The sequence below is a fragment of the Eptesicus fuscus genome, chromosome 1, assembly GCF_027574615.1.
Source record: "Eptesicus fuscus isolate TK198812 chromosome 1, DD_ASM_mEF_20220401, whole genome shotgun sequence".
Classification (NCBI taxonomy): domain Eukaryota; kingdom Metazoa; phylum Chordata; class Mammalia; order Chiroptera; family Vespertilionidae; genus Eptesicus; species Eptesicus fuscus.
In genome coordinates, this window is record NC_072473.1 from 31,156,320 (window position 1) to 31,179,552 (window position 23,233).

At 36.8% G+C, this 23,233-nt stretch overlaps 1 protein-coding gene across 2 annotated transcripts in view; it reads right to left on the reverse strand.

Annotated features, from left to right (window-relative positions):
- Positions 1–9,474: 9,474 nt before the first annotated feature.
- The window catches only part of ZNF711 (zinc finger protein 711), a 39,880-nt gene continuing 26,121 nt past the window's right edge, over positions 9,475–23,233 (reverse strand). The window contains exons 8-13 of one of the 2 annotated variants that reach the window (XM_054720991.1): positions 19,371–19,523; positions 18,570–18,707; positions 16,416–16,553; positions 14,749–14,820; positions 12,700–12,843; positions 9,475–12,197 (exon numbers count right to left, since the gene is read on the reverse strand). In XM_054720991.1, coding sequence (XP_054576966.1) covers positions 11,020–12,197; positions 12,700–12,843; positions 14,749–14,820; positions 16,416–16,553; positions 18,570–18,707; positions 19,371–19,523 — 1,823 coding nt within the window. In that variant the 3' untranslated portion in view covers positions 9,475–11,019. The remainder of the gene's footprint in view (positions 12,198–12,699; positions 12,844–14,748; positions 14,821–16,415; positions 16,554–18,569; positions 18,708–19,370; positions 19,524–23,233) is intronic. The other variant, XM_054720990.1, reaches the window with a different exon arrangement.

Genomic DNA, 23,233 nt, shown 5'->3' on the forward strand with positions numbered 1-23,233 from the left:
TACCCAGCAAAGTTATCATTCAGAATTGAAGGGCAGATAAAGAGCTTCACAGATAAGAAAAAGCCAAAGGAGTTAATCACCACCAAACCATTATTATCTGAAATGCTGAAAGGTATTCTTTAAAAAGAGGAAAAAGAAGAAAAAAGTAAAGATAAAAATTATGAACAACAAATACATATCTATCAACAAGTGATTCTAAAAATCAAGTGAATTAAAAATCTGAGGAACAGAATAAACTGGTGAACATAATAGAATCAGAGGCATAGAATGGGAGTGGATTGATAATTCTCAGGGGGAAAGGGGTGTCTGTGTGGGGGGTATGGGAAGAGACTGGACAAAAATCATACACCTATGGATAAGGACAACGGGGGGGGGGGAAGCGGTGATGGGGAGATATGGGGGGAAAAGGAGAAATAATTGTAATAATCTGAACAATAAAGATTTATTAAAAAAAAAAAGTTGGCCACAAAATGATGACTGTTGAAGTTGGGTTGTGGCTACATACTGTAGAAGTTCATTATGTACTTCTATTTTTATATATGGTTGAAAATTTTCTGCAGTAAAAGTTATATAACATGTATCTATCATACTATATATTTTTTCTCAATCCTCACCCGCTATCATACATATATTTTCCCTCAATCCTCACCCAAGGACATGCTTAGGAAAAAGAAGGGGGTGGGGGAGAGAGAGAGAGAACCGAGGATTGAAACCGAAAACGAGGTATGTGCCCTGGCCAGGAATAGAACCATCAAACTAGCAACCTTTCTGTGCACAGGATGATGCCCAACTGACAGCTATCCCAGCTGGGCTCTATCATATGTATTTTTAAGGGTAGTTCAAGTTTCAAACTGGTGGTTGTCCTATATAAGCATGAGTTGAATTTAAGAGCTGTACCTGAATAACAATACCAATTGACAGGTAACAATATTTTCCTCTCCATCATGGTATAGGCCATTTAGAAGTGGAAATCAGTAAAATCCATTTCCACAAAATGGCCCTGAACTGTTCTGGGAAAATGCTTTTAAAATAATTACCAAGTTATTTCTTATGATGGTACTTTGACCTTTATTGTTAGGGTGAAATCTGTTTTGTCTTAAGACAGGCCTGTGCCAGTAACATTTGTATTTTTAAGACAATTTTCTGTTTGTAACATAAGCTAAATTTTCATTTGTTCTATCTTGAATGAGGTTTTCTAGACCCAATTTATAAGTGAAAGAAAATCCATCTATTTTTCTCCAGCTCCACTGTAACCACAAATAACTGGAATAATCTCTTTATATGGCCCTCTACTTCCTTCGGCTCCTCTACAAAGAGTCCTTACACAACTTCCACAGTGATCTTCAAAATGTAAATCATGTTACATATCCCCTTCCTTAAAACCGTCCAATGGCTTTCCATTTCAAATTCTCACAGGTTTCATCTCTCATCAGTCCCCCTTATCATGATCCAGCAAAAGCTGGTCCGCCTCAGGTTATTTGCATTTGTATATTTCTCTGCCTTGAATGCTATTCCACAGGATATTCATATGACCTGGCTCTTCTTACCACTCAAGTCTCAGCTCAAATGCCATGTCCATCACTATCTGTTTAAACAAAGTTGCCAAAGTGTACCAGAATCACACTGGGGATTTTTATCTTAACACCTTATTACTCTTATGGAGCTTACTAGAAATGCAGAATTGAAGGCCCCATCCCACACCTACTGAATCAGAATAAGTATTTTAATAAGATCCCTAGATAAACTTTATAGATATTAAAGCTTAAAAAAGCACTGGTCTAACATGTAATGACTAACATATTCTTTTTTGTTAGTGATCATTAAAAGACAATTAACCAAACTGACAGTCTTAAGCAACAGTGCTATACAGTATATTTAGGTACATGAATTCTACTGAATAACTAGTTTGAATATAGCAGATTATTTATGCTCATTTGCAGAAATCTTTCCCAAATATTTGATTTAATAGTTTTCCTTTAAAATGTATATTGCGGGAGAGACAGGAAGATGGCTGCCGATGGGAAGGCAGACTGCAAGAGAGAGTGTGAGTGAGAGAAGAAAGGGAGAGTGTATGGTCACATGGGGAGTGTTTGTTGGCGAGTTGAGGGACAGCTATACTCCAGGAGACTGTGGGGGATTGCTGGAAGGGGTTCCCTTGACCAGGCAGCCCCCACTGCTACTGGTTTCCCTCCTGGAGCGACAGGCTCAGATGCAGAGACCACACCATCTTGAACGGGAAAGTGGATGTTATCAGAAGCCTGCAAAGCCTAAGAATCTACAACTACAGCACCCAGCGAACAGCTGCGAAACCAAAAACACTGGTCCCCAAGTGGCGCAATCACACAGATTCAAAGGAGCTCTGCACCCCCTCATGAAAAGGTCAGATTTTGTCTGGGATAGTGAGGCCTGTGGTCCCAGCAGGAGAGAGGAACTTGCACTACGGGAGCTGAAGGATATGGGGAAGTCTGCGCCTAGAAAACTCTGCGGCCGTTGGGGCTGGCGTGATCCGTGCTTGTGGAAGGGGATCCGCAGGGCTGCTAACAGAAGGGAACTCTAAAAAGCAACCCATAGCTGAACTGGGTGCAAAAGGACAGCCTACAAATTTTAAAAGTGTGCTGGCTGCTTAGACCCAAGGGGAAAAAGACTGCACAGGCTTGCACGCAGCCCCGAAGTTTGCACACTTACTCTGGCTTTTTTGTTTTCTCTTTAAATCATTGCTTTTGATGACTAAGCCCAATACATAGGATCACCCAATTGGGAACACTCTAAGAGACTGCAGGGGAAAGTTGTTTTTGTGGAACCTGGGGATCAGAGCGGGGAATAACGATCAGAGAACCAGCTCTGGGGCAGCCCATTCCCCAAACCAGTATTAAGTGCCACAGGGAAAACAAAATCTAAACACTAGCTAGAGAGGATTCTATAAACCCGGAGGTCAATCCAGAAACACTGCCACCCACGGGTTTAATCACAAATTGACTCTTATGTAAACACAAATAAAGGAGTATAAGAAATAAAGACATACTGCCAGGTTGAAAATCAGGACTGTGGCTTACAACACTGAGGAGCAGTGGAATGCAGGGAACTTCAATATTATCCTGACTAGGAAACAGGTGTGCCAAACAGAACAGTAGAAGTGAATGACCTTCACTACTGCACATTTTTATTTTTATATTCATTTTTTACTTAAGAAACTAAATGGGTTTTTTTCCTCACTTGATTTTACCTTTTTAATTATTACATTTTTATTTTCAATCAGTATTATTACTAATACTATTTTACCTTTTTTTAAAAAAGTGTCATTTTATTTTCTCTTTATTTTCCTTTGGTTTAGTGTTCTACATTCTATTTTCATCTTTCCTTTAGCATCATTTTACTCTATCTCAAATTTACCTTTATGCCAACACTGTCTTCCTCACTTTTCCCCTTTTGTTATCCTGTTTCTCCTACTCTATTCCTGCTTTAGATTTTCCCTATTCCTTCTTTTTACCCCCTATTAACATTTAACCCTACTTATATATATATAATTTCCAATCCCCTGCTCCAAGTCCACATACACCTCTCTCTTTTCTTTCTTCACTATCCAAATTTTTTTCTCTCTGTCCTTTTGTTGTTGTTTGCTCGATTGTTGATTATATCAGTTTTTTTATGCTTGTGAGATTGTTTCACTTTTTTTGTTTTTTGCTTCTGTTTTCCCTCGCCTCGCTTAATAATAGTGGTTGTTTGTAGTTAGAATTCATCTCTGCTTATTTGTTGTTTGCATTTGTTGGGAATAGTGGCTGTTCTATTGGAGTTTTCTCCACATATAAATAGTTTTCTCCCCCTCTTCTTTCTTATTCTCTTTCTTTTCTCTCTTTTTTTTTTCCTTTTCCCGATTTCATTTTTCCATTCCTTTTTTTTCACTTCTTTTTTCTTTCTTATCCTCTAATTCGCCTTTCTCTGGTGGTCAACTTTATTGGGGTTATTAATATTGTGAATACATTTGTGTTCAGTGCCTTGTGCATCATGCCTTGTTGTATTGTATTTTGTGTCTTTAAATCAATGCAGGAGAGAGAGAACTACATAACCAGACAACCGGAGAAGAGAGATCATGGGGGGGGGGGGGGAGAGACAAAGAAACAGCCTGGTATGAAAGAAAAGCAGGCACCACCAGAAAAGGAAGTAAAGGAAATGGAGGCAAGCAACATGTCAGGGAAAAAATTCAAATAAACAGTCATAAGGTGGATGAAAGGAATGGAAGACAAATTCAACAATATGTGTAAGAACCAAGAGGAAATGAAGAACCAAGAAGAAATGAGAAATGACATTGCTGCTGTAAAGAACTCAATAGAAAGCATCAACAGTAGACTAGAAGAAGCAGAGGACCGCATCAGTGAGCTAGAAGACAATGTAGGAAAAAACACCCAAGTAGAGAAACTTTTAGAAAAAAAAAATTAAAAAGCAGGAGGAGAGTCTAAGGGGACTTTGGGAGAACAAGAAACAAAACAACATCTGCATAAGAGGGGTGAAAGAAGGAGAGGAAACTGAGCAAGGAATAGAAAACCTGTCTGAAGAAATAATGACAGAAAACTTCCCTGGCATAGGGAAGAAAAGCCCCACACAAATTGAAGAAGCTCACAGAGTCCCAAACAAAATGAACCCCAAAAGACCGACACCAAGGCACATTGTAATTAAAATGGCAAACACCAATGACAAAGTAAGAATCTTAAAAGAGGCCAGAGAGAGACAGAAAGTTACCTACAAAGGATCCCCCAATAGACCAGCGACTGATTTCTCAACAGAAACACATCAGGTAAGAAGGGAATGGAATGAAATATACAAAGTCATGCAAAGGAAGGGTCTCAATCCAAGAATACAGTACCCAGCAAGGCTATCAATCAAAACTGAAGGTGAAATCAGGAGCTTCACAGACAAAAAAGGACGAAGGGAGTTTATTACCACCAAATCAGCAATGCAAGAAATACTAAAGGGTCTGCTGTAAAAAGAAGAAATAGGAAGTGAAGAAGAAAAACAGGGGTAAAGAATAAAAATGGCGACAAACAAGTAACCTATCAATAATAACTTTAAATGTAAATGGAGTAAATACCCCAATCAAAAGACATAGGGTAACGGACTGAATAAGAAAGCATGACACATATATCTGTTGTATACAGGAAACCGGCCTCAGAAAAAAAACATGCACACAGACTGGGTGAAGGGATGGAAAAAGTTTTTTCAGGTGAATGGAAATAAAAAGCTGGGGTAGGAATACTTATATCTGACAAATTAGATCTCAAAGTGAAGGACATAAAAAGAAATAAGGAAGACCACTTCATAATACTAAAGGGAGCAATCCAACAAGAATAAATAATTCTGGTAAACATATCCGCACTGATACAGGAGCACCCATATACATGAAAAAACTCCTGGAGGACATCAAGGGAGAGACTGAAAGCAATACAATCATAGTAGGGGACTTTAATACCCCACTATCACCATTGGACAAATTCTCTAAACAAAAAATCACCAAAGAAACAGCAATCCTAAATGACTCACTAGACCAGATGGAATTATTTGACATCTTCAGAACATTTCACCCCAAAGCCACAGAATATACATTCTTCTCAAGTGCACATGGGTCATTTTCAAAGATAGACCAGATATAGGGTCACAGGCAAAGTCTCTTCAATTTCAAGAAGATAGAAATCATATCAAGCATCTTCTCAGATCACAATGGCATAAAACTGGAAATCAACTACAATAAAAACAATCCAAAAAAATCAAACACATGGAGACTAAATAGCATGCTATTAAACAATGACTGGGTTACCAGAGAGATCAAGGAAGAAATAAAAAACATCATGGCAACAAATGACAATGAAAAATCAACAATCCAAAATCTATGGGACACAGGGAAAGCAGTCTTGAGAGGGAAGTTCATAGCTCTACAAGCCTACAGCAAAAAAACAAGATACAATAGTAATAAATTACCTAACCCTACAACTCAAAGAGAAAGAGAGCAACAAGAAAAGCCCAGTGTAAGCAGAAGGAAGGAAATCATAAAGATCAGAGCGGAGATAAATGACATAGAGACCAAAAAAACAATACAAAAGATCAACAAAACCAGGAGCTGGTTCTTTGAAAGGATAAAGAAGATTGATGAACCTCTAGCCAGGCTCACCAAGAAACAAAGATAGAAGACACAAATAAACAAAATCAGAAATGAAAGAGGGAAATAACAACAGGCCCTACAGAAATACAAAGAACTGTTAAAAAATACTATGAACAACTCTATTCCAATAAACTGGGTAACCTGGAGGAAATGGACATATTCCTAGAAAAATACAACCTTCCAAAACTCAATCAGGAAGAATATAAATATCTCAATAGGCCAATAACTATGGAAGAAATTGAAGCAGTCATCAAAAATCTTCCAACAAACAAAAGCCCAGGGCCAGATGGATTTACAGGGGAGACTTACCAAACATTTAAAGAAGAACTGAAACCTATCCTCCTCAGACTATTCCAAAAAAATTCAAGAGGAAGGAACATTTCCAAACTCATTTTATGAAGCCAGCGTCACCATAATACCATAACCAATGAAGACAACACAATGAAAGAGAATTACAGGCCAATATCTCTCATGAACATAGATGCCAAAATGCTCAACAAAATTCTAGCAAATCGGATAAAACAGTACATCAGAAAGATCATACACCATGACCAAGTAGGATTTATCCCAGGGATGCAAGGATGGTACAATATCTGCAAATCAATAAATGTGATACATCACATAAACAAATTTAGAGATAAAAATCAGTCATATCAATTGATGCAGAAAAAGCATTTGACAAAATCCAACACCCTTTCTTGATAAAAACTCTCAGCAATGTGGGAACAGAAGGATCATACCTCAATATAATAAAAGCCATATATGATAAACCTACAGCCAACATCATTCTCAATGGTCAGAAACTAAAACCATTTCCCCTAAGAACAGGAACAAGACAGGGATGCCCACTCTCACCACTCCTGTTCGACATAGTACTGGAAGTATTAGGCATTGCAATTAGACAAGAAGAAATAAAAGCCATCCAAATTGGAAAAGAGGAAGTAATACTGTCCTTATTTGCAGATGTCATGATATTGTATGTAAAAAAAACCTTAAAGTCTCCATCAAAAAAATTTAGACTTAATAAATGAATTTGGTAATGTGGCAGTATACAAAATTAACGCCAAGACATCTATGGCATTTCTATACACCAATAATGAACTTACAGAAAGAGAGACTAAAAAAGCAATCCCATTTACCATGGCACCAAAAAAATTAAGATACCTAGGAATAAACTTGACTAAGGAGGTAAAAGACCTATACGCGAAAAACTACAGGACACTGAAAAAAGAGATAGAGGAAGACATAAACAGATGGAAGAGCATACCATGTTCATGTATTGGTAGAATCACCATTATTAAAATGTCCATACTACCCAAAGCAATCTCTAGATTCAATGCACTCCCCATTAAAATACCAATGGCATATTTCACAGACATAGAAAGAACTCTCCAAAAATTCATCTGGAATGAAAAAAGACCCCGAATAGCCACAGCAATCCTGAGAAAGAAGAACAAAGTAGGTGGGATCTCAATTCCAGATTTTAAGCTGTATTACAAAGCCACTGTTCTCAAAACAGCCTGGTACTGGCACAAGAACAGACATATAGACCAATAGAATAGAATAGAGAACCCAGATATCGACCCAAACACTATACTCAATTAATATTTTACAAAGAAGGCATGAACATACAATGGAGTCAAGACTGTCTCTTCAATAAATGGTGTTGGGAAAACTGGACAGATACATGCAAAAAAATGAAACTAGACCACCAACTGACACCATACACAAAAATAAACTCCAAATGGATACAGGACTTAAAAATAAGATGGGAAACCATAAAAATACTAGAGGAATCCACAGGCAGCAAAATCTCAGACATATGCTGAAGCAATTTCTTCACAGATACCGCTCCAAGGGCAATGGAAACTAAAGAGAAAATAAACAAATGGGACTACATCAAAATAAAAAGCTTTTGCACAGCAAAAGAAACCATCAACAAAACAACAAGAAAGCCCACTGTGTGGGAGAGCATATTTGCCAATGTTTGTTATCACTGATAAAGGTTTACTCTCCAACATTTACAGGGAACTTATACAACTTAATAAAAGGAAGATAAATGATCCAATAAAAAATGGACAACGGACCTAAATAGGATCTTTTCGAAAGAAGACAGAAGGGAGGCCAAGAGACACATGAAAACATTCTCAAAGAAACTAATTATCCGAGAGATGCATATAAAAACAACAATGCGGTACCATCTCACACCTGTCAGAATGGCTATCATCAACAAATCAACAAAGGACAAGTGCTGGTGAGGATGCAGAGAAAAAGGAACCCTCGTGCACTGTTGGTGGGAATGCAGACTGGTGCAGCCACTGTGGAGAACAGTATGGAGTTTCCTCAAAAAACTGAAAATGGAACTCTCATTTGACCCAGTGATCCCACTTCTAGGAATATATCCCAAGAAACTAGAAACACCAATCGAAAGGATATATGCACCCCTATGTTCATAGCAGCACAATTCACCATAGCAAAGATTTGGAAACAGCCTAAATGCCCATCAGCAGATGAGTGGATTAGAAAACTATGGTACATCTACACAATGGAATACTATGCTGCTACAAAAAAGAAGGAATTCTTAGCATTTGTATCAGCATGGATGGATCTGGAGAGCATTATGCTAAGTGAAATAAGCCAGGCAATGAAAGAAAACTACCACATGATCTCACTCGTTTATGGAAAATAAAAACCATTATAATGTGATGAACAAAAAGATAGATACAGAGGCAGTAAAGCATTGAATAGACTGTCAAATTACAGCGGGAAGGCTGGGGAGTGTTAGGAGTGGGGGAAAGAGATCAACCGAAGGACTTGTATGCATGCATATAAGCACAACCAATGGACACAAGACACTGGGGGTGTGGGATGAGGGCATGTGACAGGGGGGTAGGGGAGCCTAGGGGAAGGTCAATGGGGGAAAAAAAGGAGATATATGTACTACTATATATAATACCTTAAACAATAAAATAAATAAATATATAAAAAATAAAATGTATATTGCTCTATTAGGAACATAATTTTAGATTCATTTCTCAGGATTGTGTTACTTAAGCAGTTTAAGAATATTTCGTTGTCTCTATAATATTAAATATCAAGTCTTAAGATGGGCACTTTTATAGCATTCTGTCATAGTTTTATCAAAAATTTATGTTTTTGAGGAATAATCATGTCATAATCATTACAATTCTTTAAATTCTTAACTTGTATTGTTGCTAATGCTCAAAATTCTACATGTTAATCTGCAGATCAAATGGCCTAAGAGCAACTTTAATTGAAAAGTCTCTTAATAAAGAATGAACATTACAGCAATAAATTTTACAACCTTGAAGTGCAATAAATGCTTTTTATTGTATGCTCATTTCAATGAGTAACATTTAGAAATAATCCCACGTAACAGAGACAATCTTATTTTACAGCGTGTACATCATTTACAGTCACATAACACACAATTTTAGATTTTCCAAATTTAATATTCTGAAGTTAAGAAAGATAAAAAATTTATTCTCAAGAAACTGATTCTTATCTGGTGCAAAAACAGAAAGGTGAACATTAGTTGAAATACAAAGCCACAATATAGCATGAAGTAAAATTACATTTTAATAATGTTGAACAGCTGAGTATAAACATGAAGCAACTAAAACTTAAAAGTACACATCATATGCAATACATTTATGAACAGAATTTCATTAAATTTCCTTAAACCAGCTTTTTATATTAAGCGCCATTTTGATTTCCAGCATGCTAACACAAAGCGTTGTTAAAGGGATGCATATTTTAAGTTTATACACTGTAAACTGAATATCCACTTCTGAATTCTATTGGCAGCACAGTGTTTTGTTAAATATTGCATAAACACTGCCTCATATTGAAAATGCATGTTAATTATATGGTATATATATATATATATATATGTATATATATATATATATATATATAGATTTTAAAAATCAAAATTTTCAAGAATGGCATAAAATTGCACCTTTAAACATTAGAGCAAGTAAGGCTAGAACCATCACACTTGCTGTCCTAAAAAAAACACACACAAAAAAAACCACTAAACATTATCATCTTTAAGAAAACTGTTCTCTCAATTTAATCTTTAGATCATTAAGAAATATAGTGCTAACTTTGCAACACTACTGGTTGCATTCGTTTTAGAAAGCCATATTTGACTCAAATATATGCTTGTCATATCTGCCATACTGAACAATAATCAACTCAAACAGCATAAAAAAGGGAACTTTAATCCTTAGACTTCAGCACAGAATGCTATATTTTAAACATCCTATCCTGTGATAAAATTTTAGCAGCTCTGAAATTCTTTTTAATATTATTGAAATTAATCTAATCTGATTTTCAATGAAAGTTATTTTAATGAATAGATAAACTTTTAGATTTCTGAAATTCAATTTCCAGGTACCATATAAAAGGCTCAATGACAAAATGCCTGATGGATGACTGCATTTTATTTCCCACCCCATTTCTAAAATTGCATAAAAGTGAGGTTTGTCATAGCAAAGCATTGCTAAACTCCTAAATTATATAAGATTTTTTTCAGAATCATGTCTCTAGTATGATCAGCCAAATAAAGTCATCGTCTTTGCTCTTCCCTTCTGTAGTTTATGCATAGAATCCTATTAAATTGACACTTAATAGGTTTTTCTACAATCATTCTATGGTACGTCTTAAATTCTTTAAGTAATTTTCAAAGGGTTATGGGATACCTTGTCAATTCAAATGTTTTTAATACAAAGAATGTAAAGTTATGATTTAATATCAAGTTCGTAACCAGATGAAAAAGTTTATGAAGTTTTACTGCCATGTGGCATATCATATTTTCCAGAGTTTGTTTCTTTATATTGGTCTTATTACATAAGAGCTTCCTTGTGGTGCCTCATAATATGCTGATTTTTTTCTGATGGTCTTCGGAATCCCTTTTTGCAGAATTCACACCTGTGCGGATAGTCTTTTGTATGTATTGATATCACATGTCGTTTAAAGCCAGATGCATCTGTTGTACTGTACTCACAATACTCACATTGGTAAATCTTCCTTCCAGTGTGGGTCTTCATATGCTTTTTAAGCTCGTTTTGTTGTCTGAACCCTCTCTTGCACCTTTTACACTTCAATGACTGATCCTTAGTATGAACTGAAAGGATATGACCACTAAGAATAAATGGATCTGATGTTTTAAAGTCACAGTGCCTACACTGATGAATCTTCCTACCCTTATGGATATCACTATGCTTTTTGAGCTCAGAAGGACGATGGAAACCTTTATCACAGACCTCACATTTGTGAGGAAAATCCTTAGTGTGGACAGATATGATGTGCCGCTTTAGGTCACTTGAGTTGGTGCTCTTATGGTCACAATGAGGACACTGGTGTGTCTTATGTCCTTGAAACAAGTCCAGATGGCGTTGAAGCTCCCTTTCATCACCAAATGCTTGGGGACAATGCTCACATTTATATGGCAAATTGTTACCATGCTTAGACTTAATGTGAGTTTTCAGATTTGATTGATCTGCACACCTGAAAACACAATACTGACATTGATATGGCTTCTCACCAGTATGGGTTCTCATGTGTTTTTTGAGTTCAGAAGGATGTCGAAAGCCCTTCCCACACTCAACGCAAACATGTGGAAAATTCTTGCTGTGAACAGCCAGTAAATGTCTGTTTAATAGTCCTTGTTCTGCAGTTTCATAGTCACAGTATTTGCATTTGTGCATCTTCGGCTCCTTATCTCTTAGTATAAGTTTATTTGAACTCAGTGGACTAGCCTCTCTGTATCTTCGTGTATATTCTGTAAATTCATGGGTTTTGTCAACTTTGTTTATAAGCTTATGGCTTTCTAAGTGGTTATGGAAACTCACTTTCTTGTTAGTTGTAAAGTCACAATCTGTACACTGATATTTTTTTCTCATCAAATGATCAGGATGATTCTTCATGTGTCTTTTCAAGAATCCCCTTGATTTAAACTTTTTTGTGCAAATATGGCAAGGGTATACTGTCAAGGGCTGTCCATCAGGGCCTATTATAACAGCTAGATTAAAAAAATAGGGAAGTTGTGACATTTAGCCAAACTGTTTAAAAATATTTTACAACAAAACACCAAAATTAGCCAATAATCATACTGTGAGAACTATACTAGTGGGATAAAATCTTCTAAGATAAAATGCACATTAAAAGCAATTTATGATAAAGTAGCCCACTAAAAATTAATGAGCAGCACTCTGCTATATATTATTCATCTGCCAAAATACTATATCACATGCATTTGTAAACTAGAAACAGGCACCCTTTATTGTTAAACCAACCTGACAATTCCCTTTCAAACACCATTTGGGTAAAGAACAAACAATTATAATTTTATTAAGTACAAGTCAAACACATTTAAAGAAACACAACTATTTAGATCAAACACAAACAGGTATGTAGGAGTAGAGCTATACCATATACAACTGATATTTTCTTCAGTTACAAAAAAAATAACTCCAATTTTCAAATTATTATAATATTAACAAAGCAAAGTATTAGTATTTTACCTGTTTGCCACTGCCTCATTTCTCCTCTTCTCCTCTTCTTGGCTTTTTGTTTAAGTACTTTATTTGTATTAATGCTATCACAAATTTGAAGGTACTGTGCTGCTGTACTACTTCTGTTTTCTAATGTTGAGTCCAAAGTATTTCCTGAAAAATTGATACACAATTAAACTACATATATTTATACATTTTTGGATTTTGTTAGATGAATTACAAGAGATGACATGGCATCAAGTTGCCCTTACGGTACTGAATTTAACACTGTGGTATTACATTTCACAAAGTATACCTATGCTATCCTCTTTTACAGTCTTACATAAACACACAAGCTTATGCAAACACTTTAAATAAGATATTACATGAAATTAATTTTAAAACATCCCAATTTATTATCCTAAAGGAATAAACTGATAAGGTGAATGTAATATAAAAAGTTGTTATGACCCTAAACAAAATCTTGGCATCAGATCAATTTATCACCAATGAAGGCTGATGAAATTAAAGAGATTTAGAAAAGAAATACATGTGTCAGTGAACCTATATAGACATGGTGACTATGTGTAACACATAACAAACACCTTTTATATATAAGCTTTAGAATAGTTTATTTGATGTGAAAAGTATTAAAATGGATTTTAAGATAGCTGTGGCAGGCAATTTACCACAATGTCAGTGTGATCAGTGTATACAGAATAAAGCACTGAATAAAATCTCAGTTCTCACAAATCTGTTGTGTTATGCAATTTAGTTTAAAAATCTAGACCTACAAAACTCTTTAGATTATATGCTGTAATTTTTGCCTCTCATCAATTCCTCTGAAATCTACATTTCAATATACTCAAATACCACCTAAGGGTAAAAATGGAATAGACATACACTTTATCATAAGAAAAAGTCTCTTTGCTTAAGAAAAGAAAATGAACTATTAACCATGGTATAACACTACATAGAGTGTGTTAAAATAACAAAAAATTAAGCTGACACATGGGTTTTATGTAACAATTACATAAATCTACTGGCTGTGATAAAAAAATTTGAAAATAGTTTTGCCCCAAAGAAGATATTAACAAATAGTTGATATCATGGACAATTTTTACACTTCTGGCAAAATAAGTTATATATTTTTTCCATAGCAGTCTTTTATAAAGCATGTGGTAAGTTGCCTGGTATTTGTATTTTAAGTAAATGTAAATTAACTGCACTCACAGAATAATACAAATTATTTATTTATCTAATAAATAGGCAAATTCCTATGTAACTAATTAGATATGGTCAGGCAAGTAAAAGCCCAAAAAAATGTCTGTACACATCTATACTAATAATAGAAGAATATGCAAATTGGCCAGGATGCCGTAACATAACAACCGAACAGCAGGGACCTGAGGCTGCATGGCGCCTGGCGGGGGACCTCAGACTGTGCATCCCCCCCCCCCGGCCCAGCTGGGCTTGACGGGGAACTCAGGTCATGCCCCTCGCCCAGTGGGGCTTGACTGGGGACCTCAGGCCACGGCCCCCGCCCCATTGCCGGGCCGAGGGACCTCAGGCCAGGGAACCTCAGGCTGCGCCAAGGGATCTGAGGCTACACCCTCCACCTGGCGGGGCTTGACGGGAGCACCTGAGGCTGCACCCCCCACCCAGCACCGGGCCGGAGGACCTGAGGCTGCACTCCCAACCTGGAGGGGATTAACAGGGGTGGGGCCAGCCAGGTGAGTCTCACCCAATGGGGGTGGGGCCGTTCAGGTTTGGGACTCCTGTGTTTTCGAAGCCCGTGTGGGTGGCGGGCAGGGACTTGACTCTAGGTCCCACGGGACACCCCAGACTCTGGCAGGAGGGAGATTTTCATATACATTTTACTAATTTCCTTTCATCTCTGACAATTATATTATAGAGAAAGGGCAAATAGCAATATTAAAATATTTTCTCTAATTAATTCCCTTTTAATGTGCACGAATTTTATGCACCGGGCCACTAGTAAACTAATAACTCTTCATCTGCCAAATAGTATACAAAATTGGCTATTTGACTTACAACTCACATATAAAGCTCTCTCACCTGATGCTTGACAATCTTCATACCTTCTTGAAACTCTTCTTTCATCTACTAAAAAAAAAGAATAATTAAAAACTGATATGTTGAATATAATAATTACTAGCAGATCACATCTTAATCTACAAAATCTTACTCTGACCACCATTCCTTGAATTAAATTTTGTTGTTTACTTCTTCCACTCCCATAGATTAGATAATTTCACAGACTGAAAATAAGGCCTGCTGTCAGCATCCTTGGAACTGTTAATGTCCAGAAAAATTTTACTTTCTAAATAAAAACTGGTTAGATAATTCTGCAGAGTACCCTTAAAATTGAAGATTTTCAATGAAAGACTCTTGAATGAATAAACCTTTAGAAAAACCAAGTTAAGATAAATTAATACATTTGAACAAAATTTTTCAGAATATACATGGACCATCTTGTAAATTAAGTAGGAACAAAATAAAATAGAAGAAAAAATAACTTGATAAATTTATTTTATTACCTGGACTTTTGTTCTTTTTCAAAACCTCAAAATCTTATTATTTGTGGTGTTAAAACATGAAAATACAATTTCCAAAATAGGAAGGATCAATTTTCAAAGGCTATCCCTATTTTAGAAAAATTAAAAAATTTTATGGCACTTACTTATATAGGTAGGACTTAAAATAAATTGTGCTATTTGAAAAGCACAATGCATTAAGCAAAGTTTGTTTTAAATAGCACAATATATTTGGTAGGAAAATCATGTAGGTAACTAGAGATGAATCAATCTAGAGCAAAACATCCTATCTAATAAAAAAGTAATATGCAGATTGACCATCACTCCAACACACACGATGGCTGCCCCCATGTGGACAAAGATCCTGCCCCCATGTGGACACAAGATGGCCACCACAAGATGGCCAGCAAGGGAGGGCAGTTGGGAGGGACAAGGCCTGCAAGGGAGGCCAGTTATGGGTGATCCAGCCATCAGAGGAGGGCAGCTGGGAGGGACCAGGCCTGCAAAGGAGGGCTGTTGGGGGCGATCAAGCCTGCAGGGGAGGGCAGTTAGGGGCGACCAGGCCTGCAGGGAAGAGCAGTTAGGCATCAATCAGGCTGGCAGGGGAGAGCAGTTGTGGGGGACCAGGCCTGCAGGGGAGGGCAGTTAGGGGTGACCAGGCCTGAAGGGGAGGACAGTTAGGCATCAATCAGGCTGGAAGGGGAGTGGTTAGGGCGTGATCAGGCTGGCAGGCAGAAGCGGTTAGGGGCAATCAGGAAGGCAGGCAAGCGAGCAGTTGGGAGCCAGCAGTCCTGGATTGTGAGAGGGATGTCCTACTGCCCGTTTAGGTGGGATCGGGCCTAAATGGGCAGTCGGACATCCCTTGAGGGGTCCCAGATTGGAGAGGGTGCAGGTTGGGCTGAGGGACACACCCCTCCCCATGTAAGAATTTCGTGCACCGGGCCTCTAGTCTATAATAATAAAAGTGTAATATGCATATCGACCAAACGGCCCAACAGCGGAACAACCATTGAGATGAAGTTGGGGCTGCAAGGGCTGAGCCCCTTGCATGAATTTCGTGCATTGGGCCTCTAGTTTTATAATATAGCCAATTCATAAAGGGTATTATCACAGCATATTTAATGACTTAAAGGCTGATCAAATAGATATGTTATGTACTTATCAGGTGAAAAAATGCCAGTGTCCTACCATATGCCACAGCCCAGGCAACAGGGGCAATTGTTTTATTAACATCAGAGTCCTCAAGATCAGTTTCAGGGAGATAAGTTCCTTCCTCTTCCCCTACAATGACTTCCATATAAACTTCATCTGCTATTTCAGCACAACCTAAATTTTAGAAATAACTGCTTGTTTATAACCCTAAATATTTAATAAATGGGTAAAAATTCCAAACAATTTAAATCCTTTAAATTTCATTATTTCAATTTGGTTAATTTAAAAATTACAATAGGCAATTTAGAAACTAGTGCCACTGGGAGAAAATAATTTATCAAAATTAATTTTATCCTCTTAGAACCTAGTCCTATAAAAATGGCTTTTAGATTATATAAAATATGTGTGCTTGAAATATACTGACTGATTTTATAGTCCATTGGCATAACTATATTAAAAAGATTGTATTCCATAATTCTGCCTGATAGTTCTTTGGAACTCAGAAAGCATTTCCCCTAGCATCAATACTAGAAAAGTGGTCCGTGATATCTCACATATTGCAACTCACATACGGTACTGTATATTCAATGAAAAATGGTCAAAAATATTAATAATGAAAACATTTTAAAGTCATATATATAAAACATATTACATGTCATATATATATTGTTGGTGCTCAAGAATATGTGGATGCCCTTTAAGTCAAAAGACAGGATTTTCTGAGACTTTATTAAAGGAAAAAAGCAATAAATGAGATTCATTTTTTAAAATATAGTATTGATGTAAAAAATTTAAACTAAGAAGGTCAATTAGTATATTTTATGTGAAAGAATCCATTTATATTTAAGCTGTTAAATAGAAAATTGCCTTGGATTTATGCTTTTCCTTTCATTCACATAATGAGATCTTCTATTCACTATAGAAGAAACAAGGGACATATGTGGGGGAAAAGTGCTCCTCTTCTTCTCAGTTTCTGTTCTTTCAATTAACCAGAAAGAGTCACTGGTGTAAGTTACCCAGATTCCCATGGAATTCTGCAATCAGGTAACCTAATTCTCCATCTCCCACCTTCTACTGTGCCCCTTTACTTACCAATGATGAAAAAATAAAAATAAAGAATTTAGAGACAAAATAGAAATTATTTCATTTAACTCTCTACTTCTCCAATCAAATACTTTAGACGGATTTGTTTTAATATTTTCAGGTGTAGTATATTATTCATTTTTTGGGATTGGAATCCAGGTCCCCATGGCTTTTAAGGAAAGGAAATTTGAGGAGTGGGGATCAAAATGCAGTATAGGTAAAGATGGGTACTGTCAAGGTAATGCACTTAAGTGGAGGCTCTTGCCCTTCTAGGGCAAAACAAAGTAGTTTTTGTCTCAGTATGATAAGAAGACAGAAGAAGCCTTAGGGAAGGGCTGCATTCCTACAAAGAGGAGAGGAGAAAGTAGGCAAAGAATAGAATGTCTTCATAAGAAAATGGCAGGAAAGGAAATCTGAGGATCTTTTATCACTCTGTGGTACTCAGCCCTAATAAGCCTTAAGTAGCAACTACTTGGAGACTATCAAAGGCATCATAAGTAAAGATCCTGGCAGCTTGACTTGGAAAAATACTTACTCAACTAATCCCTCAGGGATAGTAGGCAAACAATCAGTTTCCCCTTCCACTGCTAAATCCAGATAAAGGCCAAGAACACTGGTAGTAGAGTGATAGATAGGAATTCAAATCATACCTTCCTCACTTAATATTGGAAAGACCTTGGGTAATTACTTAACTTCCTTGAACATTTTTTTCCTGTATAAAATAGGGATAATACCACCTACTTCATAGATGAGGTGTGAGAATTAAATGAGATAATATACACATGACATATCCATTAACACAGAGAAAGTAGATTCTCCGTAATTCCCTGTATCTTTGTGGGTTCTACTGAAGCCAGCAACAGTATATTGCTGATCTCTGTATCCCTGGTATCTGGACATAGTATTTCATATTTGCTAATTTGAACAATACATGTATGCATGAATGGTCAAAAGGACCCTTCCCATTTAAATTATTTTAGCAAAGGGTCTAGCTTATTTTAGTGACATTTTTTCCTATATAGTGCTTGTATTCCTGGGAATACTTTATTTTTTAAAAGAATGTATAATGGCTACTAATAAGTTACTCTAGTGCTCTTTTGTTCTTACTGATATCATCTTCTTCTTGAGAAGAATCTTTAACCGCCATGTAAACCATCTTCTCCCGTTGCATTCGGCTCTGGTCAAGCACTCCAGCTACAGAATGTCCATTGGTGTACTCACTCTCTGTGACAATTTCTGTTCCACCTTAAAAAATTAAAACACATATCAAAATAGAGAAGTATCATGGAATAATTTCTTAAATTAATAAGGAGAATATAATAAATATTTTTCTTTAGAAAAATATTCTTCCAAAATATTCCAATATAAGTTTCTAAATGTCAAGAAAATTTTCTTATAATTTACAGTTTAACTTTTTATACATCACTGACAAGTAACAAATACAACACATCACACCTATACGCCAAGCATTCTATAAGATATTTACATGCATTTACCCATTTAATCTTCACAAAAGGCCTATGAGGTAGTTATTATCATTATGGCTTACTTTATGGATGAGAACACTAAGGCAGAAGGAGGTTAAGTAAATCACAAAAGGCCACTCAGCTAACTGGCAGAACTAGCACTGAAATCCAAGCAGGCTACCCTTAAATACTCATTATAATTTTCACCAATAAACTAAATCCTCTCCACTCATTTGTTTTAATATTTCAACTGTAATATTCTACTGTTTGAGAGTCTAAGTATGATATATTCTGAATTCGTTTTATATTTCATACACATTTTTATATTCCATCCCCAAAGAAACCTATAAAAAATCTGTACTTCAGTCAATTTTAGTATAGTTTCTAGAAAAGATAATAAGTTCTAATTATTGAATATTAGAGCAACAAACTATCTTTGTACCTATTTCAACATCATCTTCAGCCTCAGCTTTAAATATATACACTTTTATTACTTCTGAACCAAATCCATCTTCTTTAACATCTTGTGAACCATCACTGCCGATTTTTAATGGTGTGTTCCCCATATGCTCCAATTTTCCCCCAACATCATCCACTGTAAAATATAAAAAGGTATAGATCTCAGTCAAAAAGTAACACTGACATTGAGTGGGTGTTAAGCTTAAGTGCAACAAGAAATAGCATGTTAACCACCTACCCACTGTATTCACTTAATGACCTATTATACAACCATTAAAAGTGGCATGTTTCATGAAAAAAAGGTGTACAACAGATATATTGCATGGTGATCACAATTATATAAAAACCTATTCACAGATTTCAATTTACATACATATATATATATATACATACATATATATATATATACATACATATGTATATATATCCTACCTAATAATAGACAAATATGCAAATTGACCGCACCTTTGCTACACCCAAGCCACGCCCACAACTAATCAGGACCAAGTATGCAAATTACCCCAACAAAGATGACGGCTAATTTGCATATCAAGACAGCATAGAAAGAAGCCAAGAGCTGCAGAAGGGAGCAAAGCTGCGGAGAAGCAAGCAAGCCGGGGGGGTGGTGGGGGAGGGAGGAGAAGGGAGGAGCGGAGGCGGGGCTGGGGGAGAAGGGAGAAAAGCAGGCTGGCTGGCAGAGAAGGCAGGCTGGGGGACAAGGGAGGAGTGGAGGCGGGGCCGGGGGAGAAGGGAGAAAAGCAGGCGGGCTGGGGAATAAGGGAGGAGCGGAGGCGGGGCCAGGGGAGAAGGGAAAAGCAGGAAACCCTATTGCAGGATTTTTCCTGCAACGGGAACACTAGTATACATATAACATTCAATAACTATATAGCTTTAATTAAAATGGTTTGGGAAAGATAAAATAATCTTCCTTCAAATTCAACATTTTAAGTTAAATTTAATAACATAAAAGTTAGAACATACTGATAAGTGTGAGGTGATACCTCATTGTTATTTTAATTTGCATCTCTCAGATGATTAGTGACTGAGCTTTTTTTCATATGCGTCTTGACCACCTATATGTCCACTTTGGAGAACTGTCTATTTAGGTCCTTTGCCCATTTTTTAATTGTTTGTCTTCCTTTTGTTAAGTTTTATGAATTCATTACATATTTTGGAAATTAACTGCGTATCAGATGCATCATTGTCAAATATGTTCTCCTCTGCAGTGGGCTCCCTTTTCATTTTGTCAATTTTTTTTTTCCTGTGCAGAACCGTTTTATTTTGACGTAGTCTCATTTGTTTATTTTCTCCTTAGTTTCCCTTGCCCTAAGAGATGTACTCTGTCAGAATGGCCATCATCAACAAATGACAAGTACTGGTGAGGATGTGAAGAAAAAGGAACTCTATTACCCTGCTGGTCGGAATGCAGATTGGTATAGCCACTATGGAAAACAGTAAGGAATTTGGTCAAAAATGTAAAAATGGAACTGTCATTTGACCCAGTGATCCCACTTCTGGGAATATATCCTGAAAAAAACATGAAACACCAACCAGAAAGAATATATGCACCTCTATATGCAGCACAATTTACAATAGCTAATATCTGGAAACAGCCCAAATGCCCATCAATAGATGAGTAGATTAAAAAAGCTGTGGTACATTTATACCATGGAATACTATGTAGCTGTGAAAAAGAAGGATTTCTTACCATTTGAGGCAGCATGGAAGGACCTGGAGAGTATTATTTTAAGCAAAATGAGCCAGACAGAGAAATACAAGTATCATATGACCTCATCACATGTGGAATCTAATGAACAAATTAAACTGATGAACAAAATAGATCCAGAGACACAGAAGCATGAAACAGATTGACGAATCTCAGAAGGAAGGCAGGGGTGGATAATGGGGTGAGATTAACTGGGAAACTTATATGCATATATGCATAGCCCATAGACAGAAACAATAGTGTGGTGAAGGCCTGGGAGGGCCAGGTATAGGGTGTATCAGGTCAATGCGGAGAAAAAAGAGGAGGGGACATCTGGAATACTCTCAACAATAAAGATAAAATTTTAAAAAAGTAGTGGTCATAAAATATGCTCACATAAAAATTCCCAAATCTAAAAAGCTGTATTTCTAAAACCAACTAACATATGAAATTTAGGATTGGAAAACAAGAGGGAACACAGAAAATACCTGAATGATTTTATAAAAAGGGTTTTTCAGAAGTCATTACAAAATAAAATCTTAGTACATATCTTAATTTTTGCTGATTCAATGGAAGGCAACTTCAAACCAGAAATTTGGTACATTTCTAGATTTACCAACATATGCTATACTTCAAAATCTTATACATAGGTAAAGCAGTATTATTTGAGAATATTACTTACATTTTAAGTATACTTTAAAAATTTGATTCTTTGCTATACAGCCTTTTAAAAATATTAGTTTCACATGAATACTATGCACAAATTGTGCAATGAACATAGCACTAAAAACAGAAAAGTGACACTATAAATTTTTCAACACATTACTCTTAATAAATGGAGATCAACCTTATGTTCCTTGTTTCATGTAGTATATTTATTTCTCCTTCATATTTAAAGGATAATTTTGTTGGATATATTATTAGTGGCTGGTAAATTCTCTCTTTTAGACAATTGAATATTTGGTTCCACTCTCTTCTGTAGAGTTTCTGCAGAGAAGTAGGATGAAATTCTGATGGGTTTTCCTTTGTAGGTCACTTCTTTCTTTTCCCTGGTTTTGAGAATTTTTTCTTTGTCAATAATTTTTGACAGCTTCAATAACAAATGCCCTGGAGAGGACCTCTTTGGATTGAGGACAATAGGTATTTGGTTTGCTTCTTGGATTTAAAGATCTAGTTCGCTCCATAGGTTTGGAAAGTTCTCTTCCACTATTTGTTTGAATAGACTCTATTCCATGTTAACTCTCCTCCTCCTCCAGAATGCCGATTATTCTAATACTAGAGGCCTGGTGCACAAAATTCGTACACAGGGGTGTGTGTCCCTCAGCCCAGCCTGCACCCTCTACAATCTGGGATCCCTCGAGGGATGTCCGACTGCCTGTATAGGCCCAATCCCAGTAGGATCAGGCCTAAACGGGCAGTTGGACATCCCTCTCACAATCCAGGACTGCTGGCTCCCAACTGCTCGCCTGCCTGCCAGCCTGATCAGCCCCTAACCACTCTTTGCATATTACTCTTTTATTAGATAGGATTGCTTTTTTGGATGGAGTCAGATAGTTCTTGTAGGGCCCTTGAATTTTTGATGCTCCAGTCTCTCTCTTGTTAAATTCTAGATTCCCATCTTTGATATCACTATTTCTTTCCTCCATCTGGTTGGCTGTTTTCTATGCTCCGTAGTTAACTCTTTTTAATATATATATATTCTAGAGGCCCATTGCAGGAAAATTCCTGCAAGAATAGGGCTTCCTCAGGCCTATTCCTGCAAGAACAGGGTTTCCTGTGGTTGGAGTGAAGCAGAGAAGGGAGCGAACCTCTGCGGACTTCACTCCCGTCTCTGCTGCCTCACTCCCTCCCATCTCCGCTGCCTTGCTCCCTCCCGTCTCCGCTGCTTCGCTCCCTTTCTGCAGCGCTTGGCTTCCTTCTAGGCTGTCTTCAGTCTTCACTGTGTGCCTGCGTATGCAAATTAACCGCCATCTTTTTGGATTAATTTGCATACTTGCTCCTGATTGGCTGGTGGGCTTAGCAGAGGGACAGTCAATTTGCATGTTTCTTTTACTAGTGAAGATATACCTACACTAATAAAAGAGAAACATGCAAATTGACTGTACCTCCGCTACATCCACAAGCCACACCCACAAGCCAAT